The sequence below is a fragment of the Taudactylus pleione genome, unplaced genomic scaffold (genome assembly GCF_031769625.1).
Source record: "Taudactylus pleione unplaced genomic scaffold, aTauple2 ptg000502l, whole genome shotgun sequence".
In the NCBI taxonomy this organism is placed as follows: Eukaryota; Metazoa; Chordata; class Amphibia; order Anura; family Myobatrachidae; genus Taudactylus; species Taudactylus pleione.
Genome location: NW_028284904.1, coordinates 1,225,854 through 1,245,597, shown reverse-complemented (window position 1 = coordinate 1,245,597; position 19,744 = coordinate 1,225,854). Strand labels below are relative to the sequence as shown.

General features: G+C 53.1%; 1 protein-coding gene across 1 annotated transcript in view; it reads left to right on the top strand.

Annotated features, from left to right (window-relative positions):
- Positions 1–19,744, top strand: part of HOGA1 (4-hydroxy-2-oxoglutarate aldolase 1) — a 106,493-nt gene that overhangs the window by 19,373 nt on the left and 67,376 nt on the right. Inside the window, exons 4-5 of the mRNA XM_088449942.1 lie at positions 712–846; positions 7,286–7,382. Coding sequence (XP_088306068.1) covers positions 712–846; positions 7,286–7,382 — 232 coding nt within the window. The remainder of the gene's footprint in view (positions 1–711; positions 847–7,285; positions 7,383–19,744) is intronic.

The following is a 19,744-nucleotide window of genomic DNA, read 5'->3' as shown; positions in this document are numbered from 1 at the left end:
GCGGTGTATTCTGCAGATATTTAGACGGTTGAGTCATGTGGTTCTGGTTTAGTCACCCACAAGCCAACACAATCTGGGCAAATATTGTAGATATGATATAATTTTGTTGGAAACCACCAAGGGCCTGATTCAGGCCCGCTCGCGAGCGCACAGCGCTTGCAAGCGGGTCGATGTTCCCCCACTGCGCATGCGCCGCCTCCGGCATGCGCATGTGCGAGCCCCAACAAGCGATGGCAGCTCCGGGGCTCACTACAAGACGGTGCGGATGTCGATGTTGATTGACAGCTCGCACCGTTTTGTAGACGGGGAGGGGGGGTGGCTGCACAAACGCAGGAGTTCCCTTAGGAATCCACTCGTGATGTCAGTAGTGGACTTCCTGCTCTATTAGAGCAGGAAGTCCACTCGGGCTTGCGGGAGCCGAGACCCTCCCGCAGGGTCTCGACGCAAGCCCGATGGTCGCGATAATCGCGAACATCGCCAGGCCGCTCGCAGTAGCTGTGGGTAGTCACCCACAGTTTGCGAGCGGCCTGGAGGCCGAAACAAAAAAAATAAAAAATGCCCTGATTCAGAGCGTGCGCTCCCAAACAGCGAGTGCCTCTAAATCAGGCCCCAAGTTTGCGATCTGCAGTGTAGAGTTGGGGGCGAGCTACATTTATTGCAGTAGGTAGTGGTTGCTCTCCAACTGACAGTCCTGATACGGTTTCCTTCCAGGTTGCAGACACCTCTCCGGTGCCCGTTATTCTGTACAGCGTACCCGGGAACACCGGCCTGGATCTGCCCGTGGATGCTGCAGTTACCCTGGCACAGCACCCGAACATCATAGGGATGAAGGACAGCGGGGGAGATGTAAGTCACTCACTGGATAATGGTTCTTGTCTTCTCACATCTTCACATCTGGGACACTGCTCTAATGGTATCTGATGCAGGTCAGAAAACTTACACTGCTGTTATATGACCTCATTAGTCCTGTCCCTTTTACTGATTTACCAATCCGCACTGTACATTATTGCAAAGCACATTGGACAATAAAATTAGCAGGGTTCTTTATCAATGTTTCATATAAATAGGGATTGCCATCGATGATTCATAATCATCGATGGTTTATGGCCAATGTCGAATGTTTTTACCATAGACAGGGAGGGAGCCCAAGAAGGTTTCCCTCGACACCTGCGAAAGTCCCGCCCCCAGGTTCTGATTAGCCCATGGGCCAGTCAGTTAAAGAACAGGGATGAAAATTGGTTGGTGAAGTCATCGATGGTCATCCATTGCATAGTTGCTAACCATCGATGGACACTTTCTCTATAGTAATCGATGGTAACCACACCGATGACCATCCCTTTACTTAAGTGACTGATTAATTGTATAAAAAAAGGTGCTACAGTTCAATTAAAGAGGATTGGTCATCTCTGAGGAAGGTCTTTGTTTACTGGATGCTACTACTCAGCCTAATCCGGCACTCTGATCCACATGCGTTCTACTTACTGGTCCAGAGCACTGAGCAGGGCTAGCTTGCTAGACAGGCTAATTAGTATGCTAACTGCCTGAGCATCCCGCACACAAAGCTGATTTTTTATGATAAGGCTTCGCTTAGCATCTAATTAACAAAATTGCTTCTGACTCAGAGGTTACTGGTCCTCTTAAGTATATATCTGCACATGAATATGGGTCAGATTAATGAGTCAATGGAATATCCCTAAAACTTGAGCCGTGGGTGACTAACATGGACTAGAGTTCAGAAATCCCAAAGTAGCTATGTCATCGATATTCGTTGACCTTAAGATGGTCACACAATTCTTCTGTACCTTAAATATCCTTTATTCCTTTATTACAAGTTATCCTGAGTAGAGCAAGGTAACAAAATCTGTATATCTATTAAGGATACTGAATTTGAACCTCTATACGCTCCTACCTATACCTTCTAAACCCTGCCTATAAACCTCTAAAATTTACGCTATTTGCGTACGCAGTCATACAGTAAAATAAAGACTTTAGACCTTGAACATGTGTTTCCAAAGCACAAAGTATTATTCAAGTAAAGTACAGTCAGTTACACGCTGTGATCTAAGTACAATTTAGTGCAAAGAATTATACAGACCGAAGATACAGTTATACTTACGCACGCGCTCTGGACCAGATACCGGCATCAGCAAGAAACCTCCGTCAATCAGCAATCAGCAAGAAGACTCCAGACTGGGGTCACAACACACACATTTATACCCTTACAGAAACAGAAAACACAATAGAGAGGTTTGTTGCTGATCCCATTGGTTCCCAGTGCGGGTGCATCTGTTACAGGATATTTAGCAGGTTGATTCAAATGGACACAGAACAGCCTCCGACAGCCTATTGTCTCCTCTATTCCCCCTGCATGCAAATCTAAGCTGTTAGTTTCACAAAATACATTTTGGTGCTTTATATCTCTACGGTCCATAAGTTGAGAATGCATATTGCGATCTTCACACCGATGATACCGGAAAGCTGTTGAGAAAGTGCAGATCAGTATAATACCAAACACGGCTTACTTATCACGTATTAAATCTTAGATACCAAAATAGCCTTTATTTCACAGCATTTGTAATAAGTGAATAAAACTTGGATCTTATACTTTAAAGCTATGGAACCTTTTATGTGAGTGTGCATTATGTAAGTATTAGGGGTTTGGGAAAAGACACTAGTTAGGTTTATCTGATTTGGGGCAGATGTGCACGCATGCAGCTAATAAACAGCGTTCGCATGCAGGATATTGCGCATTCGCTAATGTGCGTCATGTTAACAGCGCAACTGTGCGTAATGTGCGGTGTTTATGCATGAGATTCTATTTATGATGGATTTAATAAATATATAATATATTTCTCACTAACATTTTCAAACTGCAATGCAAATGTGTTATGGGCAGTGAGCTTCACTCTCAAACAGGGTGGAGACCCCCAACCGTGCTGGTGCCAGCCTGTCTGACAGTGAGTTTAAAAGAGCAGATTTCTTACCATTGTTCATTCAGTCAAATTCAAGTGTCTGGGCCATATTACAATTGCCACAGCTACACCTGTCCACATGTGGGGTCTCTCCCTTTACATGCAAAAACACCCACAGTTCCTGGTGTATTGTTTTTTTCTAATTCCTTTTCCCAGGGAGCTGTTTTTCTAGTTGCTAACTGATACTGTGTTTGTTTTGGTATATTTCTATGCAAGGTTGTCCCCAGAATGGGCCTGTCATGGCTTCTAAAGGGATTATCAAAAACATTGCCATCTGTACTTAGTTCGTGAGTTGTAACTTAAAATGGCGCTGGTCGCAAAATGGCGTCTTGCAGATTCTTATTTTTAAGATGGAGTCTGGTTGCCATTCGCAAGATGGCGTCGCTTCAAGCTAATTTTTCACTGATTCTGCCTCAGCCACTAAACCAGGTTCGACACTATCTATCTAGACTAGATGGGCCAAGTGATTCTTATCTACCATGAAATTCGATGTTTCTAACTTAATGACTGGTGTAAACAGCTATCGGACAGAAACTATGGGGGAGATGTATCATCGGCGACATCGCCGATGCAGTACATCCCCCCCGACTTCGCGTACATACCGCTGTTAATTACCGTGGTATGTACCAAGAATATCGCAAAGAACAGCTCTCTCGATGAGAGCTGTCCTTTGCGATGCTGCCGGGCAGAGGGACTTCCGGGTTTAACACCCAGAAGTAGTTCTGCGCATGCGTAGAAGGCCGCGGGGGCTCATGGGAGGGATCCGTTCAGATCCCTCCCAGCCCCGAGCGTTGCGCTAAGAAGCCCATAGGCTTCTATTGGGTAACGCCACCTGAAGGTGGCGTTACCTAGCAACGCGAAGCTGCATTCTGCTGCTTAATAAATACGGGGAATGCGGTAAAACCCCCGAAAACTGCATTTTCGGGGGTTTTACCGCATTTTCGCCAATGATACATCTCCCCCTATAGTCCGTCTCAGGCTGAAAAATTGTTTGGATCATTTAGTTTAATTATCAAACCTGTCCGATCCACCCGACCGTTGTTCAGCCAACTTCAGACTGTGACTGGAGATTGCCTCTGTACACCGTGTAGTGTATGGAGCTGCTCCCACCCTTGTGGAGTCGGCTCTTCCCCTACCCCTGCCGGCTGTTCTGCCGCACTTCCTGGGGTATGATCCTAGAGTCAATGCTATGACTGCTTAATATGAAAGCCTTACACTTAGAGGGTATTCCAGGGCCGGATGGATCACAGAAATCAGACAGCTTGGGATCGGCCAAGCCGCAAGCCGGGAACCAGAAGCCGCAATAAGTGACTGTTACACCTGGGCTTTGTGTCGCCAAACCAGTGATAGTGGGCATAGATCTGCCACGCCATTAACCAGCATTGAATAAAAGCTTGGCTGTTCCATTCATAAATAAATATCCTTTAACGCTGGAATTATTCCTGGGAGTTTTTATTAAGTCTGCTGTAAAACTGAAAGTGTTAAGTTTACGAGGTAGAGATTCTTCCTGGCCTATAAATAGGAAAGTCTGAACGGACAACCTGGCTTAATAGACTGTACTCTCAATGTGGACTAGCTATTAACACGATCTTAAAAAGCCTATTACATGTCTCCTTATCACGCTGTGTTGCATAGAAAACATTTCTTAGACTGTCTGCATCTTGTACAAGTCCCGCTGAATAGCAAACGCTCCATCTTCTCTCCTCTGTGTTTATACCATTGTTCTTCTGATGCATTGGAAAATAGTCTTATGTCATTCTTGCAGGGAGAAATTGCTGCCTGTTTTACCTAATCTACCTGGCCATTGTATGTATTCTGATTTTTGTCATGATCCCCTCAATGTGCTGTACAGTGCAATGTAAAATGACAGCGCTTTGTAAATAGCGGATGATGATGATGATGATAAAATAATAGTGATACTTGGCTCAACTTGCAAAACTCATCTTCAGAGCTCTGTTATACGTAAGACACAAGGAATGACCATTATTACCGTTAGACAATCTAGGCAGATGTCTAGAGCGCCAGCATTTTGTGGGTCATAAACGCTGGATGAGTAAAGTTTAGACGTCACCTGGGACGTGGCGTGGGTTTTGCCAGCAAGCGGAAGGAAGAGGGGCGCACAGAGACTGCACACGGGCCTCCTCCTATCTTAATCTGGGTACACCCTTTTCGATATATCGTTCGTTCAATCGACGAACTATATATTGTGGGTGCATCGGCGAGTGTGTACATCCGATATGTCTGTGAATGATGTCGTTCACAATCACATACATATCAGGTCGGCCATGTTTCACAGCTGATGTTGATATATCTTGAAGATATATCGGTACGTCTGACTGTGTGTGCAGGCGACCTGCCAACCGCCCGTAAACTGACTTCAGGGGCCCGCTGACACTGACATCACAACTGGGCGGGGAAATATAAATGTCCGCCAAGTTGTGATGTAAGGCCAGACATATCGAACGGCCAATTAATAAGTGTGTATAGCTTACAAATCGGCCGCTCGGATGGTGGATCGTTCTGCTGACCGATCCATTGTTTAAGTGTGTTCCCAGCATTAGGCTGTCCCTGCGTCCAGGGTGATTAAGTTGACAATGGGGAAGCAGTCAGTCATTATATTCAATCACATTTATTCTCATGTCGGTGTTCCACGTTCTCTATCATCTCTATTAGATTTGGATTGTTGGACAGTTCTAGAGAACAAGGGGATTGTCATTGTAATGCCTTCTAATATTACATGCTGTATACTCTATATGTCTAGACGTAGGGGCTCATGCTGAGTTGGATACATACCTGTGAGCGTAGTGTCAAATAAGCACATTTGTACTGTGCATGGCCACAGAAAGAGGTGAACACCGACCTCTGGGCCTGATTCAGAGCCGCTCGCTCGCTCGCTCTGTGCATTCGCAAGTGGCCCGATGTTCTGCGTACGTGCATGCGCACACTTCGTTCTGCGCGTGCACGAAATACACACTGCGATCGCAACCCTCTCGCTCGCCCAGCAAAGGCAGCCCAGGGTAATGAGTGACATGAGAGGCCGTTTGTGGGTGGTAACAGGGGCAGGACACTAATAACGGGGGGTAGGAGATCCGAACGCAGGCGTGTCTGAGTGTTTCAACGCCGTTTTAGAGGCGTGCATAATTAACAGGCAGCGTCATAGTACACGTCACTTGCCTTTTTTTTTTTTTTACACTGATTTCCTCGCAATGCTTGCGGTAGGGTAAAGCAACCGCAAGCACTGCATTAGCATCCGATGGTGCTCGATGTACCAATGTTTTAATACACTTCCTGGAGATGACGTGTTGCTGGTGGGCGGCTCTGCCTGTGTGATTGGGCGTATGCTCAGAAAAAGTGGCTGCTCGCTAAGGCATGGTGGGCGTGCTTATGCCTTGGCGAGCGTTCGCTTCCCCTGGAGTCACTTTGACAAATTTGCATACACATCCAGCGAGCGTACGCAGATAGTGAGTGGGTCTGAATCAGGTCCTCTGTATGCTGATCTGATGCTTGTGCCTCATTGTGTTTGGAGAGCCGAAACGGGAGGGAAGGGGCCGGCAAACGGAGACTGAGGGGCTGATTCGGCAAGGTACGCAGTTACTAATACGCACGCAATCTTGTTGCGTTATGCGAATGCATTGCAATGCGTGTGCGCAAACCAGTCACTGCGATCGGGACTGCGATCGCAGTGACTACACAGACCCATCGCAGAGTGATTGACAGGAAGTGCCGTTTAGGGTTGGTGACAGGAGGGTGGTCGGCTGAACGCAGGCGTGCCGGTGCGTTTGAACGACGTTGCAGGGCTCTACACAGCCTGAGGCCTGATAGCGTGCGTTGAGATTAGCAATTTCTGAGTAAGGCCAGAACTTGTGCAAGTGTGCGTGAGGCTGCGATGGTTCTCCATGTTACCGATGGTTTCACAGTCTTGCTAAACATTACGGATGTGTGTAAGGTAAAGAGGGCGTCATTATGTAGTGCTGCAGCGGCATAGCGATCGCAATGGATTAGCATACTATCGCAGTTGAACTGCATGCGTAATCACTGTTGCATTCACAGTTGCGATCTGTAGTGAATCAGGCCCTAAGTACGTTACAGAGTATTTGCATTGTGTAACAATCAACTGAGACAGATCCTGCAGTAAAGCCTATACGCTGGTCAGTGGTCGCTTCCTTGCAGGTGCATTTGTGTCCAACTCGGGAGTCCCTTAGTATCCGTCTTCTCATAAACCATTGTACCCAGGAAAGAGAAGATCAGGAACATTTATGTTGGGGGAAAAAAGGATAATTTCTTTTTTATAACTGGACTCTTTTCCGCTTTAGGTCACACGTATAGGGCTCATTATCCACAGAACCCAGCACCTGGGCTTCCAGCTGTTATCCGGGTCTGCAGGCTTCCTGCTGGCTGGTTACTCAGTGGGTAAGTACTGCAGAGAGACTGCTGCGTAGATTGCACCGACTCTGTAATTGTTGATATTGTAATATCAGTTGATGTGTAATACTAAACCAATGCACATACAAGGTCTGTTAGTGTGCAGCCTCTTACTGCCATCTACACTCTCCAATAAACCCGGACACGTTTCCCTGTGGGAATAGCACAATGTGCATCACCTGGTTTTCAGCCTCTGTGACCGCTATGGGCCATATGGCGGGTTTCACACACCGGCTCATTTGTGTCAATGTCATGAGAAACCTAAACCTCATTTTATTTCACTTGCGGTGTTTGCAACATGTATGTACATTAATGCTCATGTGTGCAGATGCCGAATATGGGTATATGTGTGTAAGCGCGGCCCTGGACAACCTTCCCACCAGTTTAGGTCAATGTGTTATGATGGTTAAAATATACATGTTGTATCTTGGAAAACAATGAAAATTGTTGAGATTGTCCCACATACAGGTATTTGTATGGTAAAAAACATTTATATATATATATATATATATATATATATATATATATATATATATATATATATATATATATAGTAGATATGAACAGTTCGGTTTTACTCGGTTACGTTCGGATCTTAAAAACTGCATCTTATTGACTATCCGGCTCTCACATGTTTTGGATAGCCAATAAGATAAACCCTCTGGTTTGGGAAAAAGAACCAAGTAGATTCAAATCGCTCAGCTCTAATGCAAAGCTCTTTGCTGATTGGTTGTCACAGTTTAATGTAAATTTGCACGTTTCTGTAGAATTTTTTATTTTTTTTATTTTATACAGTATGTTTTTCATCTTTTAAAATAAATGATCACAATTCGGATTCAAAATTTTTGCAGCTTTTAGCATGTCGTGTTAAAAACATATTGTCCTATCCTGTCAGAGAGAGGACACGCTGCTCAGGAACTTAGAAGCAGAGGCGTAAAAAGCATTTCACAGCGAGATTCCCCAGTGACTAAACCGTGTTCCAGGGAAATAACAGGACTTGATGTTCCATGACAGGCTCGCTGGGCATGACGACCATCATGGGAATGTCATTGTAGAACTTGGACTTGTGTGTGTCCAGCACAGGACAAGCGATCTGCCTGGATTCCGACAGACACAGTGTCCGAGCTTAGCATGCGGGTATGTTATCCCTGGAATGGAATCTCTGCAGTCATAGTCCGTGTGTATCAGGGTCACCTCTGTACTGACAGGCGCTGGCTGTGCGTATGGACGGCTCTCTGACTTGCCATATTTCGTCAGGGGCACAGTTATCTCTCTTTAAGGATTTAGTTGTACCTAATTTGTTTTGCAGCAGCTAGTGTTGGAGGAAGTTTTGTTGTGACCCCATGGGGGCCCTGGGCAATATACTGGTTTGGATCTCCCACCCTAATCCGTTTATCCAGATATATACACAATAACTGGTTACAGTAATCTGGGCCCCTCGGTGCCCTAAACTGGAGCCGTTGCTGCACAATTGTTCATTCGGCTGTTCGCCCATTCGCTGCATTTAGAACTATGTGACGCTGCTTTCTGCATCATACATGCATTCCTATAGGAGCCTGAGCACAATCCATTTGTAGCCGTGTCGGATGTACCATAGAGGCGCATTACACAGGACTTGTCATGCTGTCCTGCCCCATAGCGGGTACATGGGCTGCTGTGGCTATAGTAAAGTCCTGTATTTTTGCCATTTTGGATTCTGTAGAGAAAGGTCTATGTATAATGCATATTCGTGTTTAGAGGGGTGTCTCTCATCATTCTGCATTGTGATACTATATTATGCCAATATTATGCCTTTTAAACTGGAAACAGGGACAGAAACTGTTAAGACATGCAGGGTTAGCGGCTGTAGTGTAGTGTGTGCAGGGAGCAGGTGCAGGGTTAGCGGCTGTAGTGTAGTGTGTGCAGGGAGCAGGTGCAGGGTTAGCGGCTGTAGTGTAGTGTGTGCAGGGAGCAGGTGCAGGGTTAGCGGCTGTAGTGTAGTGTGTGCAGGGAGCAGGTGCAGGGTTAGTGGCTGTAGTATAGTGTGTGTGCGGGAAGCAGGTGCAGGGTTAGCGGCTGTAGTGTAGTGTGTGCAGGGAGCAGGTGCAGGGTTAGCGGCTGTAGTGTGTGTGCGGGAAGCAGGTGCAGGGTTAGCGGCTGTAGTGTAGTGTGTGCAGGGAGCAGGTGCAGGGTTAGCGGCTGTAGTGTAGTGTGTGCAGGGAGCAGGTGCAGGGTTAGCGGCTGTAGTGTAGTGTGTGCAGGGAGCAGGTGCAGGGTTAGCGGCTGTAGTGTAGTGTGTGCGGGAAGCAGGTGCAGGGTTAGCGGCTGTAGTGTAGTGTGTGCAGGGAGCAGGTGCAGGGTTAGCGGCTGTAGTGTGTGTGCGGGAAGCAGGTGCAGGGTTAGCGGCTGTAGTGTAGTGTGTGCAGGGAGCAGGTGCAGGGTTAGCGGCTGTAGTGTAGTGTGTGCAGGGAGCAGGTGCAGGGTTAGCGGCTGTAGTATAGTGTGTGTGCGGGAAGCAGGTGCAGGGTTAGCGGCTGTAGTGTAGTGTGTGCAGGGAGCAGGTGCAGGGTTAGCGGCTGTAGTGTAGTGTGTGCAGGGAGCAGGTGCAGGGTTAGCGGCTGTAGTGTAGTGTGTGCAGGGAGCAGGTGCAGGGTTAGCGGCTGTAGTGTGTGTGCGGGAAGCAGGTGCAGGGTTAGCGGCTGTAGTGTAGTGTGTGCAGGGAGCAGGTGCAGGGTTAGCGGCTGTAGTGTAGTGTGTGCAGGGAGCAGGTGCAGGGTTAGCGGCTGTAGTATAGTGTGTGTGCGGGAAGCAGGTGCAGGGTTAGCGGCTGTAGTGTAGTGTGTGCAGGGAGCAGGTGCAGGGTTAGCGGCTGTAGTGTAGTGTGTGCAGGGAGCAGGTGCAGGGTTAGCGGCTGTAGTGTAGTGTGTGCAGGGAGCAGGTGCAGGGTTAGCGGCTGTAGTGTAGTGTGTGCAGGGAGCAGGTGCAGGGTTAGCGGCTGTAGTGTAGTGTGTGCAGGGAGCAGGTGCAGGGTTAGTGGCTGTAGTATAGTGTGTGTGCGGGAAGCAGGTGCAGGGTTAGCGGCTGTAGTGTAGTGTGTGCAGGGAGCAGGTGCAGGGTTAGCGGCTGTAGTGTGTGTGCGGGAAGCAGGTGCAGGGTTAGCGGCTGTAGTGTAGTGTGTGCAGGGAGCAGGTGCAGGGTTAGCGGCTGTAGTGTAGTGTGTGCAGGGAGCAGGTGCAGGGTTAGCGGCTGTAGTATAGTGTGTGTGCGGGAAGCAGGTGCAGGGTTAGCGGCTGTAGTGTAGTGTGTGCAGGGAGCAGGTGCAGGGTTAGCGGCTGTAGTGTAGTGTGTGCAGGGAGCAGGTGCAGGGTTAGCGGCTGTAGTGTGTGTGCGGGAAGCAGGTGCAGGGTTAGCGGCTGTAGTGTAGTGTGTGCAGGGAGCAGGTGCAGGGTTAGCGGCTGTAGTGTAGTGTGTGCAGGGAGCAGGTGCAGGGTTAGCGGCTGTAGTATAGTGTGTGTGCGGGAAGCAGGTGCAGGGTTAGCGGCTGTAGTGTAGTGTGTGCAGGGAGCAGGTGCAGGGTTAGCGGCTGTAGTGTGTGTGCGGGAAGCAGGTGCAGGGTTAGCGGCTGTAGTGTAGTGTGTGCAGGGAGCAGGTGCAGGGTTAGCGGCTGTAGTGTAGAGTGTGCAGGGAGCAGGTGCAGGGTTAGCGGCTGTAGTGTAGTGTGTGCAGGGAGCAGGTGCAGGGTTAGCGGCTGTAGTGTGTGTGCGGGAAGCAGGTGCAGGGTTAGCGGCTGTAGTGTAGTGTGTGTGCGGGAAGCAGGTGCAGGGTTAGCGGCTGTAGTGTGTGTGCGGGAAGCAGGTGCAGGGTTAGCGGCTGTAGTGTAGTGTGTGCAGGGAGCGAGTGTAGGGTTAGCGGCTGTAGTGTAGTGTGTGCAGGGAGCAGGTGCAGGGTTAGCGGCTGTAGTGTAGTGTGTGCAGGGAGCAGGTGCAGGGTTAGCGCTGTAGTGTGTGCAGGGAGCAGGTGCAGGGTTAGCGCTGTAGTGTGTGTGCGGGCAGCAGGTGCAGGGTTAGCGCTGTAGTGTGTGTGCGCGGGGAGCAGGTGCAGGGTTAGCGGCTGTAGTGTGTGTGTGCGGGGAGCAGGTGCAGGGTTAGCGGCTGTAGTGTAGCGTGTGTGCAGGGAGCGAGTGTAGGGTTAGCGGCTGTAGAGTAGTGTGTGTGCAGGGAGCAGGTGCAGGGTTAACGGCTGTAGTATAGTGTGTGCACGGTTAGCGGCGGTAGTGTAGTGTGTGCAGGGAGCTGGTGCAGGGTTAGTGGCTGTAGTGTGTGTGCGGGGAGCAGGTGCAGGGTTAGCGGTTGTAGTGTAGTGTGAGCAGGGAGCTGGTGCAGGGTTAGTGGCTGTAGTGTGTGTGCGGGGAGCAGGTGCAGGGTTAGCGGCTGTAGTTGTGTGCGGGGAGCAGGTGCAGGGTTAGCGGCTGTAGTGTGTGTGCGGGGAGCAGGTGCAGGGTTAGCGGCTGTAGTGTGTGTGTGTGCAGGGAGCAGGTGCAGGGTTAGCGGCTGTAGTGTAGCGTGTGTGCAGGGAGCAGGTGCAGGGTTAGCGGCTGTAGTGTAGCGTGTGTGCGGGGAGCAGGTGCAGGGTTAGCGGCTGTAGAGTAGTGTGTGTGCAGGGAGCAGGTGCAGGGTTAACGGCTGTAGTATAGTGTGTGTGCAGGGTTAGCGGCGGTAGTGTAGTGTGTGCAGGGAGCTGGTGCAGGGTTAGTGGCTGTAGTGTGTGTGCGGGGAGCAGGTGCAGGGTTAGCGGCTGTAGTATAGTGTGTGTGCAGAGAGCAGGTGCAGGGTTAGCGGCTGTAGTGTAGTGTGTGCAGGGAGCTGGTGCAGGGTTAGTGGCTGTAGTGTGTGTGCGGGGAGCAGGTGCAGGGTTAGCGGCTGTAGTTGTGTGCGGGGAGCAGGTGCAGGGTTAGCGGCTGTAGTGTGTGTGCGGGGAGCAGGTGCAGGGTTAGCGGCTGTAGTGTGTGTGTGCGGGGAGCAGGTGCAGGGTTAGCGGTGGTAGTGTATGTGTGTGCAGGGAGCAGGTGCAGGGTTAGCGGCGGTAGTGTATGTGTGTGCGGGGAGCAGGTGCAGGGTTAGCGGCTGTAGTGTAGCGTGTGTGCCGGGAGCGAGTGTAGGGTTAGCGGCTGTAGTGTAGTGTGTGCAGGGAGCAGGTGCAGGGTTAGCGGCTGTAGTATAGTGTGTGCAGGGAGCAGGTGCAGGGTTAGCGGCTGTAGTGTAGTGTGTGCAGGGAGCTGGTGCAGGGTTAGTGGCTGTAGTGTGTGTGCGGGGAGCAGGTGCAGGGTTAGCGGCTGTAGTATAGTGTGTGTGCAGGGAGCAGGTGCAGGGTTAGCGGCTGTAGTGTAGCGTGTGTGCGGAGAGCAGGTGCAGGGTTAGCGGCTGTAGAGTAGTGTGTGTGCAGGGAGCAGGTGCAGGGTTAACGGCTGTAGTATAGTGTGTATGCAGGGTTAGCGGCGGTAGTGTAGTGTGTGCAGGGAGCTGGTGCAGGGTTAGTGGCTGTAGTGTGTGTGCGGGGAGCAGGTGCAGGGTTAGCGGCTGTAGTATAGTGTGTGTGCAGAGAGCAGGTGCAGGGTTAGCGGCTGTAGTGTAGTGTGTGCAGGGAGCTGGTGCAGGGTTAGTGGCTGTAGTGTGTGTGCGGGGAGCAGGTGCAGGGTTAGCGGCTGTAGTTGTGTGCGGGGAGCAGGTGCAGGGTTAGCGGCTGTAGTGTGTGTGCGGGGAGCAGGTGCAGGGTTAGCGGCTGTAGTGTGTGTGTGCGGGGAGCAGGTGCAGGGTTAGCGGTGGTAGTGTATGTGTGTGCAGGGAGCAGGTGCAGGGTTAGCGGCGGTAGTGTATGTGTGTGCGGGGAGCAGGTGCAGGGTTAGCGGCTGTAGTGTAGCGTGTGTGCCGGGAGCGAGTGTAGGGTTAGCGGCTGTAGTGTAGTGTGTGCAGGGAGCAGGTGCAGGGTTAGCGGCTGTAGTGTAGTGTGTGCAGGGAGCAGGTGCAGGGTTAGCGGCTGTAGTGTAGTGTGTGCGGGAAGCAGGTGCAGGGTTAGCGGCTGTAGTGTAGTGTGTGCAGGGAGCAGGTGCAGGGTTAGCGGCTGTAGTGTGTGTGCGGGAAGCAGGTGCAGGGTTAGCGGCTGTAGTGTAGTGTGTGCAGGGAGCAGGTGCAGGGTTAGCGGCTGTAGTGTAGTGTGTGCAGGGAGCAGGTGCAGGGTTAGCGGCTGTAGTATAGTGTGTGTGCGGGAAGCAGGTGCAGGGTTAGCGGCTGTAGTGTAGTGTGTGCAGGGAGCAGGTGCAGGGTTAGCGGCTGTAGTGTAGTGTGTGCAGGGAGCAGGTGCAGGGTTAGCGGCTGTAGTGTAGTGTGTGCAGGGAGCAGGTGCAGGGTTAGCGGCTGTAGTGTAGTGTGTGCGGGAAGCAGGTGCAGGGTTAGCGGCTGTAGTGTAGTGTGTGCAGGGAGCAGGTGCAGGGTTAGCGGCTGTAGTGTGTGTGCGGGAAGCAGGTGCAGGGTTAGCGGCTGTAGTGTAGTGTGTGCAGGGAGCAGGTGCAGGGTTAGCGGCTGTAGTGTAGTGTGTGCAGGGAGCAGGTGCAGGGTTAGCGGCTGTAGTATAGTGTGTGTGCGGGAAGCAGGTGCAGGGTTAGCGGCTGTAGTGTAGTGTGTGCAGGGAGCAGGTGCAGGGTTAGCGGCTGTAGTGTAGTGTGTGCAGGGAGCAGGTGCAGGGTTAGCGGCTGTAGTGTAGTGTGTGCAGGGAGCAGGTGCAGGGTTAGCGGCTGTAGTGTGTGTGCGGGAAGCAGGTGCAGGGTTAGCGGCTGTAGTGTAGTGTGTGCAGGGAGCAGGTGCAGGGTTAGCGGCTGTAGTGTAGTGTGTGCAGGGAGCAGGTGCAGGGTTAGCGGCTGTAGTATAGTGTGTGTGCGGGAAGCAGGTGCAGGGTTAGCGGCTGTAGTGTAGTGTGTGCAGGGAGCAGGTGCAGGGTTAGCGGCTGTAGTGTAGTGTGTGCAGGGAGCAGGTGCAGGGTTAGCGGCTGTAGTGTAGTGTGTGCAGGGAGCAGGTGCAGGGTTAGCGGCTGTAGTGTAGTGTGTGCAGGGAGCAGGTGCAGGGTTAGCGGCTGTAGTGTAGTGTGTGCAGGGAGCAGGTGCAGGGTTAGTGGCTGTAGTATAGTGTGTGTGCGGGAAGCAGGTGCAGGGTTAGCGGCTGTAGTGTAGTGTGTGCAGGGAGCAGGTGCAGGGTTAGCGGCTGTAGTGTGTGTGCGGGAAGCAGGTGCAGGGTTAGCGGCTGTAGTGTAGTGTGTGCAGGGAGCAGGTGCAGGGTTAGCGGCTGTAGTGTAGTGTGTGCAGGGAGCAGGTGCAGGGTTAGCGGCTGTAGTATAGTGTGTGTGCGGGAAGCAGGTGCAGGGTTAGCGGCTGTAGTGTAGTGTGTGCAGGGAGCAGGTGCAGGGTTAGCGGCTGTAGTGTAGTGTGTGCAGGGAGCAGGTGCAGGGTTAGCGGCTGTAGTGTGTGTGCGGGAAGCAGGTGCAGGGTTAGCGGCTGTAGTGTAGTGTGTGCAGGGAGCAGGTGCAGGGTTAGCGGCTGTAGTGTAGTGTGTGCAGGGAGCAGGTGCAGGGTTAGCGGCTGTAGTATAGTGTGTGTGCGGGAAGCAGGTGCAGGGTTAGCGGCTGTAGTGTAGTGTGTGCAGGGAGCAGGTGCAGGGTTAGCGGCTGTAGTGTGTGTGCGGGAAGCAGGTGCAGGGTTAGCGGCTGTAGTGTAGTGTGTGCAGGGAGCAGGTGCAGGGTTAGCGGCTGTAGTGTAGAGTGTGCAGGGAGCAGGTGCAGGGTTAGCGGCTGTAGTGTAGTGTGTGCAGGGAGCAGGTGCAGGGTTAGCGGCTGTAGTGTGTGTGCGGGAAGCAGGTGCAGGGTTAGCGGCTGTAGTGTAGTGTGTGTGCGGGAAGCAGGTGCAGGGTTAGCGGCTGTAGTGTGTGTGCGGGAAGCAGGTGCAGGGTTAGCGGCTGTAGTGTAGTGTGTGCAGGGAGCGAGTGTAGGGTTAGCGGCTGTAGTGTAGTGTGTGCAGGGAGCAGGTGCAGGGTTAGCGGCTGTAGTGTAGTGTGTGCAGGGAGCAGGTGCAGGGTTAGCGCTGTAGTGTGTGCAGGGAGCAGGTGCAGGGTTAGCGCTGTAGTGTGTGTGCGGGCAGCAGGTGCAGGGTTAGCGCTGTAGTGTGTGTGCGCGGGGAGCAGGTGCAGGGTTAGCGGCTGTAGTGTGTGTGTGCGGGGAGCAGGTGCAGGGTTAGCGGCTGTAGTGTAGCGTGTGTGCAGGGAGCGAGTGTAGGGTTAGCGGCTGTAGAGTAGTGTGTGTGCAGGGAGCAGGTGCAGGGTTAACGGCTGTAGTATAGTGTGTGCACGGTTAGCGGCGGTAGTGTAGTGTGTGCAGGGAGCTGGTGCAGGGTTAGTGGCTGTAGTGTGTGTGCGGGGAGCAGGTGCAGGGTTAGCGGTTGTAGTGTAGTGTGAGCAGGGAGCTGGTGCAGGGTTAGTGGCTGTAGTGTGTGTGCGGGGAGCAGGTGCAGGGTTAGCGGCTGTAGTTGTGTGCGGGGAGCAGGTGCAGGGTTAGCGGCTGTAGTGTGTGTGCGGGGAGCAGGTGCAGGGTTAGCGGCTGTAGTGTGTGTGTGTGCAGGGAGCAGGTGCAGGGTTAGCGGCTGTAGTGTAGCGTGTGTGCAGGGAGCAGGTGCAGGGTTAGCGGCTGTAGTGTAGCGTGTGTGCGGGGAGCAGGTGCAGGGTTAGCGGCTGTAGAGTAGTGTGTGTGCAGGGAGCAGGTGCAGGGTTAACGGCTGTAGTATAGTGTGTGTGCAGGGTTAGCGGCGGTAGTGTAGTGTGTGCAGGGAGCTGGTGCAGGGTTAGTGGCTGTAGTGTGTGTGCGGGGAGCAGGTGCAGGGTTAGCGGCTGTAGTATAGTGTGTGTGCAGAGAGCAGGTGCAGGGTTAGCGGCTGTAGTGTAGTGTGTGCAGGGAGCTGGTGCAGGGTTAGTGGCTGTAGTGTGTGTGCGGGGAGCAGGTGCAGGGTTAGCGGCTGTAGTTGTGTGCGGGGAGCAGGTGCAGGGTTAGCGGCTGTAGTGTGTGTGCGGGGAGCAGGTGCAGGGTTAGCGGCTGTAGTGTGTGTGTGCGGGGAGCAGGTGCAGGGTTAGCGGTGGTAGTGTATGTGTGTGCAGGGAGCAGGTGCAGGGTTAGCGGCGGTAGTGTATGTGTGTGCGGGGAGCAGGTGCAGGGTTAGCGGCTGTAGTGTAGCGTGTGTGCCGGGAGCGAGTGTAGGGTTAGCGGCTGTAGTGTAGTGTGTGCAGGGAGCAGGTGCAGGGTTAGCGGCTGTAGTATAGTGTGTGCAGGGAGCAGGTGCAGGGTTAGCGGCTGTAGTGTAGTGTGTGCAGGGAGCTGGTGCAGGGTTAGTGGCTGTAGTGTGTGTGCGGGGAGCAGGTGCAGGGTTAGCGGCTGTAGTATAGTGTGTGTGCAGGGAGCAGGTGCAGGGTTAGCGGCTGTAGTGTAGCGTGTGTGCGGAGAGCAGGTGCAGGGTTAGCGGCTGTAGAGTAGTGTGTGTGCAGGGAGCAGGTGCAGGGTTAACGGCTGTAGTATAGTGTGTATGCAGGGTTAGCGGCGGTAGTGTAGTGTGTGCAGGGAGCTGGTGCAGGGTTAGTGGCTGTAGTGTGTGTGCGGGGAGCAGGTGCAGGGTTAGCGGTTGTAGTGTAGTGTGAGCAGGGAGCTGGTGCAGGGTTAGTGGCTGTAGTGTGTGTGCGGGGAGCAGGTGCAGGGTTAGCGGCTGTAGTTGTGTGCGGGGAGCAGGTGCAGGGTTAGCGGCTGTAGTGTGTGTGCGGGGAGCAGGTGCAGGGTTAGCGGCTGTAGTGTGTGTGCAGGGAGCAGGTGCAGGGTTAGCGGCTGTAGTGTAGCGTGTGTGCAGGGAGCAGGTGCAGGGTTAGCGGCTGTAGTGTAGCGTGTGTGCGGGGAGCAGGTGCAGGGTTAGCGGCTGTAGAGTAGTGTGTGTGCAGGGAGCAGGTGCAGGGTTAACGGCTGTAGTATAGTGTGTGTGCAGGGTTAGCGGCGGTAGTGTAGTGTGTGCAGGGAGCTGGTGCAGGGTTAGTGGCTGTAGTGTGTGTGCGGGGAGCAGGTGCAGGGTTAGCGGCTGTAGTATAGTGTGTGTGCAGAGAGCAGGTGCAGGGTTAGCGGCTGTAGTGTAGTGTGTGCAGGGAGCTGGTGCAGGGTTAGTGGCTGTAGTGTGTGTGCGGGGAGCAGGTGCAGGGTTAGCGGCTGTAGTTGTGTGCGGGGAGCAGGTGCAGGGTTAGCGGCTGTAGTGTGTGTGCGGGGAGCAGGTGCAGGGTTAGCGGCTGTAGTGTGTGTGTGCGGGGAGCAGGTGCAGGGTTAGCGGTGGTAGTGTATGTGTGTGCAGGGAGCAGGTGCAGGGTTAGCGGCGGTAGTGTATGTGTGTGCGGGGAGCAGGTGCAGGGTTAGCGGCTGTAGTGTAGCGTGTGTGCCGGGAGCGAGTGTAGGGTTAGCGGCTGTAGTGTAGTGTGTGCAGGGAGCAGGTGCAGGGTTAGCGGCTGTAGTATAGTGTGTGCAGGGAGCAGGTGCAGGGTTAGCGGCTGTAGTGTAGTGTGTGCAGGGAGCTGGTGCAGGGTTAGTGGCTGTAGTGTGTGTGCGGGGAGCAGGTGCAGGGTTAGCGGCTGTAGTATAGTGTGTGTGCAGGGAGCAGGTGCAGGGTTAGCGGCTGTAGTGTAGCGTGTGTGCGGAGAGCAGGTGCAGGGTTAGCGGCTGTAGAGTAGTGTGTGTGCAGGGAGCAGGTGCAGGGTTAACGGCTGTAGTATAGTGTGTATGCAGGGTTAGCGGCGGTAGTGTAGTGTGTGCAGGGAGCTGGTGCAGGGTTAGTGGCTGTAGTGTGTGTGCGGGGAGCAGGTGCAGGGTTAGCGGCTGTAGTATAGTGTGTGTGCAGAGAGCAGGTGCAGGGTTAGCGGCTGTAGTGTAGTGTGTGCAGGGAGCTGGTGCAGGGTTAGTGGCTGTAGTGTGTGTGCGGGGAGCAGGTGCAGGGTTAGCGGCTGTAGTTGTGTGCGGGGAGCAGGTGCAGGGTTAGCGGCTGTAGTGTGTGTGCGGGGAGCAGGTGCAGGGTTAGCGGCTGTAGTGTGTGTGTGCGGGGAGCAGGTGCAGGGTTAGCGGTGGTAGTGTATGTGTGTGCAGGGAGCAGGTGCAGGGTTAGCGGCGGTAGTGTATGTGTGTGCGGGGAGCAGGTGCAGGGTTAGCGGCTGTAGTGTAGCGTGTGTGCCGGGAGCGAGTGTAGGGTTAGCGGCTGTAGTGTAGTGTGTGCAGGGAGCAGGTGCAGGGTTAGCGGCTGTAGTGTAGTGTGTGCAGGGAGCAGGTGCAGGGTTAGCGGCTGTAGTGTAGTGTGTGCAGGGAGCTGGTGCAGGGTTAGTGGCTGTAGTGTGTGTGCGGGGAGCAGGTGCAGGGTTAGCGGCTGTAGTATAGTGTGTGTGCAGGGTGCAGGTGCAGGGTTAGCGGCTGTAGTGTAGTGTGTGCAGGGAGCTGGTGCAGGGTTAGTGGCTGTAGTGTAGTGTGTGCGGGAAGCAGGTGCAGGGTTAGCGGCTGTAGTGTAGTGTGTGCAGGGAGCAGGTGCAGGGTTAGCAGCTGTAGTGTAGTGTGTGCAGGGAGCAGGTGCAGGGTTAGCGGCTGTAGTGTAGTGTAGTGTGTGCGGGAAGCAGGTGCAGGGTTAGCGGCTGTAGTGTAGTGTGTGCAGGGAGCAGGTGCAGGGTTAGCGCTGTAGTGTGTGCAGGGAGCAGGTGCAGGGTTAGCGCTGTAGTGTGTGTGCGGGGAGCAGGTGCAGGGTTAGCGCTGTAGTGTGTGTGTGTGCGGGGAGCAGGTGCAGGGTTAGCGGCTGTAGTGTGTGTGTGCGGGGAGCAGGTGCAGGGTTAGCGGCTGTAGTGTAGCGTGTGTGCAGGGAGCGTGTGTAGGGTTAGCGGCTGTAGAGTAGTGTGTGTGCAGGGAGCAGATGCAGGGTTAACGGCTGTAGTATAGTGTGTGTGCAGGGTTAGCGGTGGTAGTGTAGTGTGTGCAGGGAGCTGGTGCAGGGTTAGTGGCTGTAGTGTGTGTGCAGGGAGCAGGTGCAGGGTTAGCGGCTGTAGTGTAGTGTGTGCAGGGAGCAGGTGCAGGGTTAGCGGCTGTAGTGTGTGTGTGCGGGGAGCAGGTGCAGGGTTAGCGGCTGTAGTGTAGCGTGTGTGCGGGGAGCAGGTGCAGGGTTAGCGGCTGTAGTGTAGCGGGGAGCAGGTGCAGGGTTAACGGCTGTAGTATAGTGTGTGTGCAGAGAGCAGGTGCAGGGTTTGCGGCTGTAGTGTAGTGTGTGCAGGGAGCTGGTGCAGGGTTAGTGG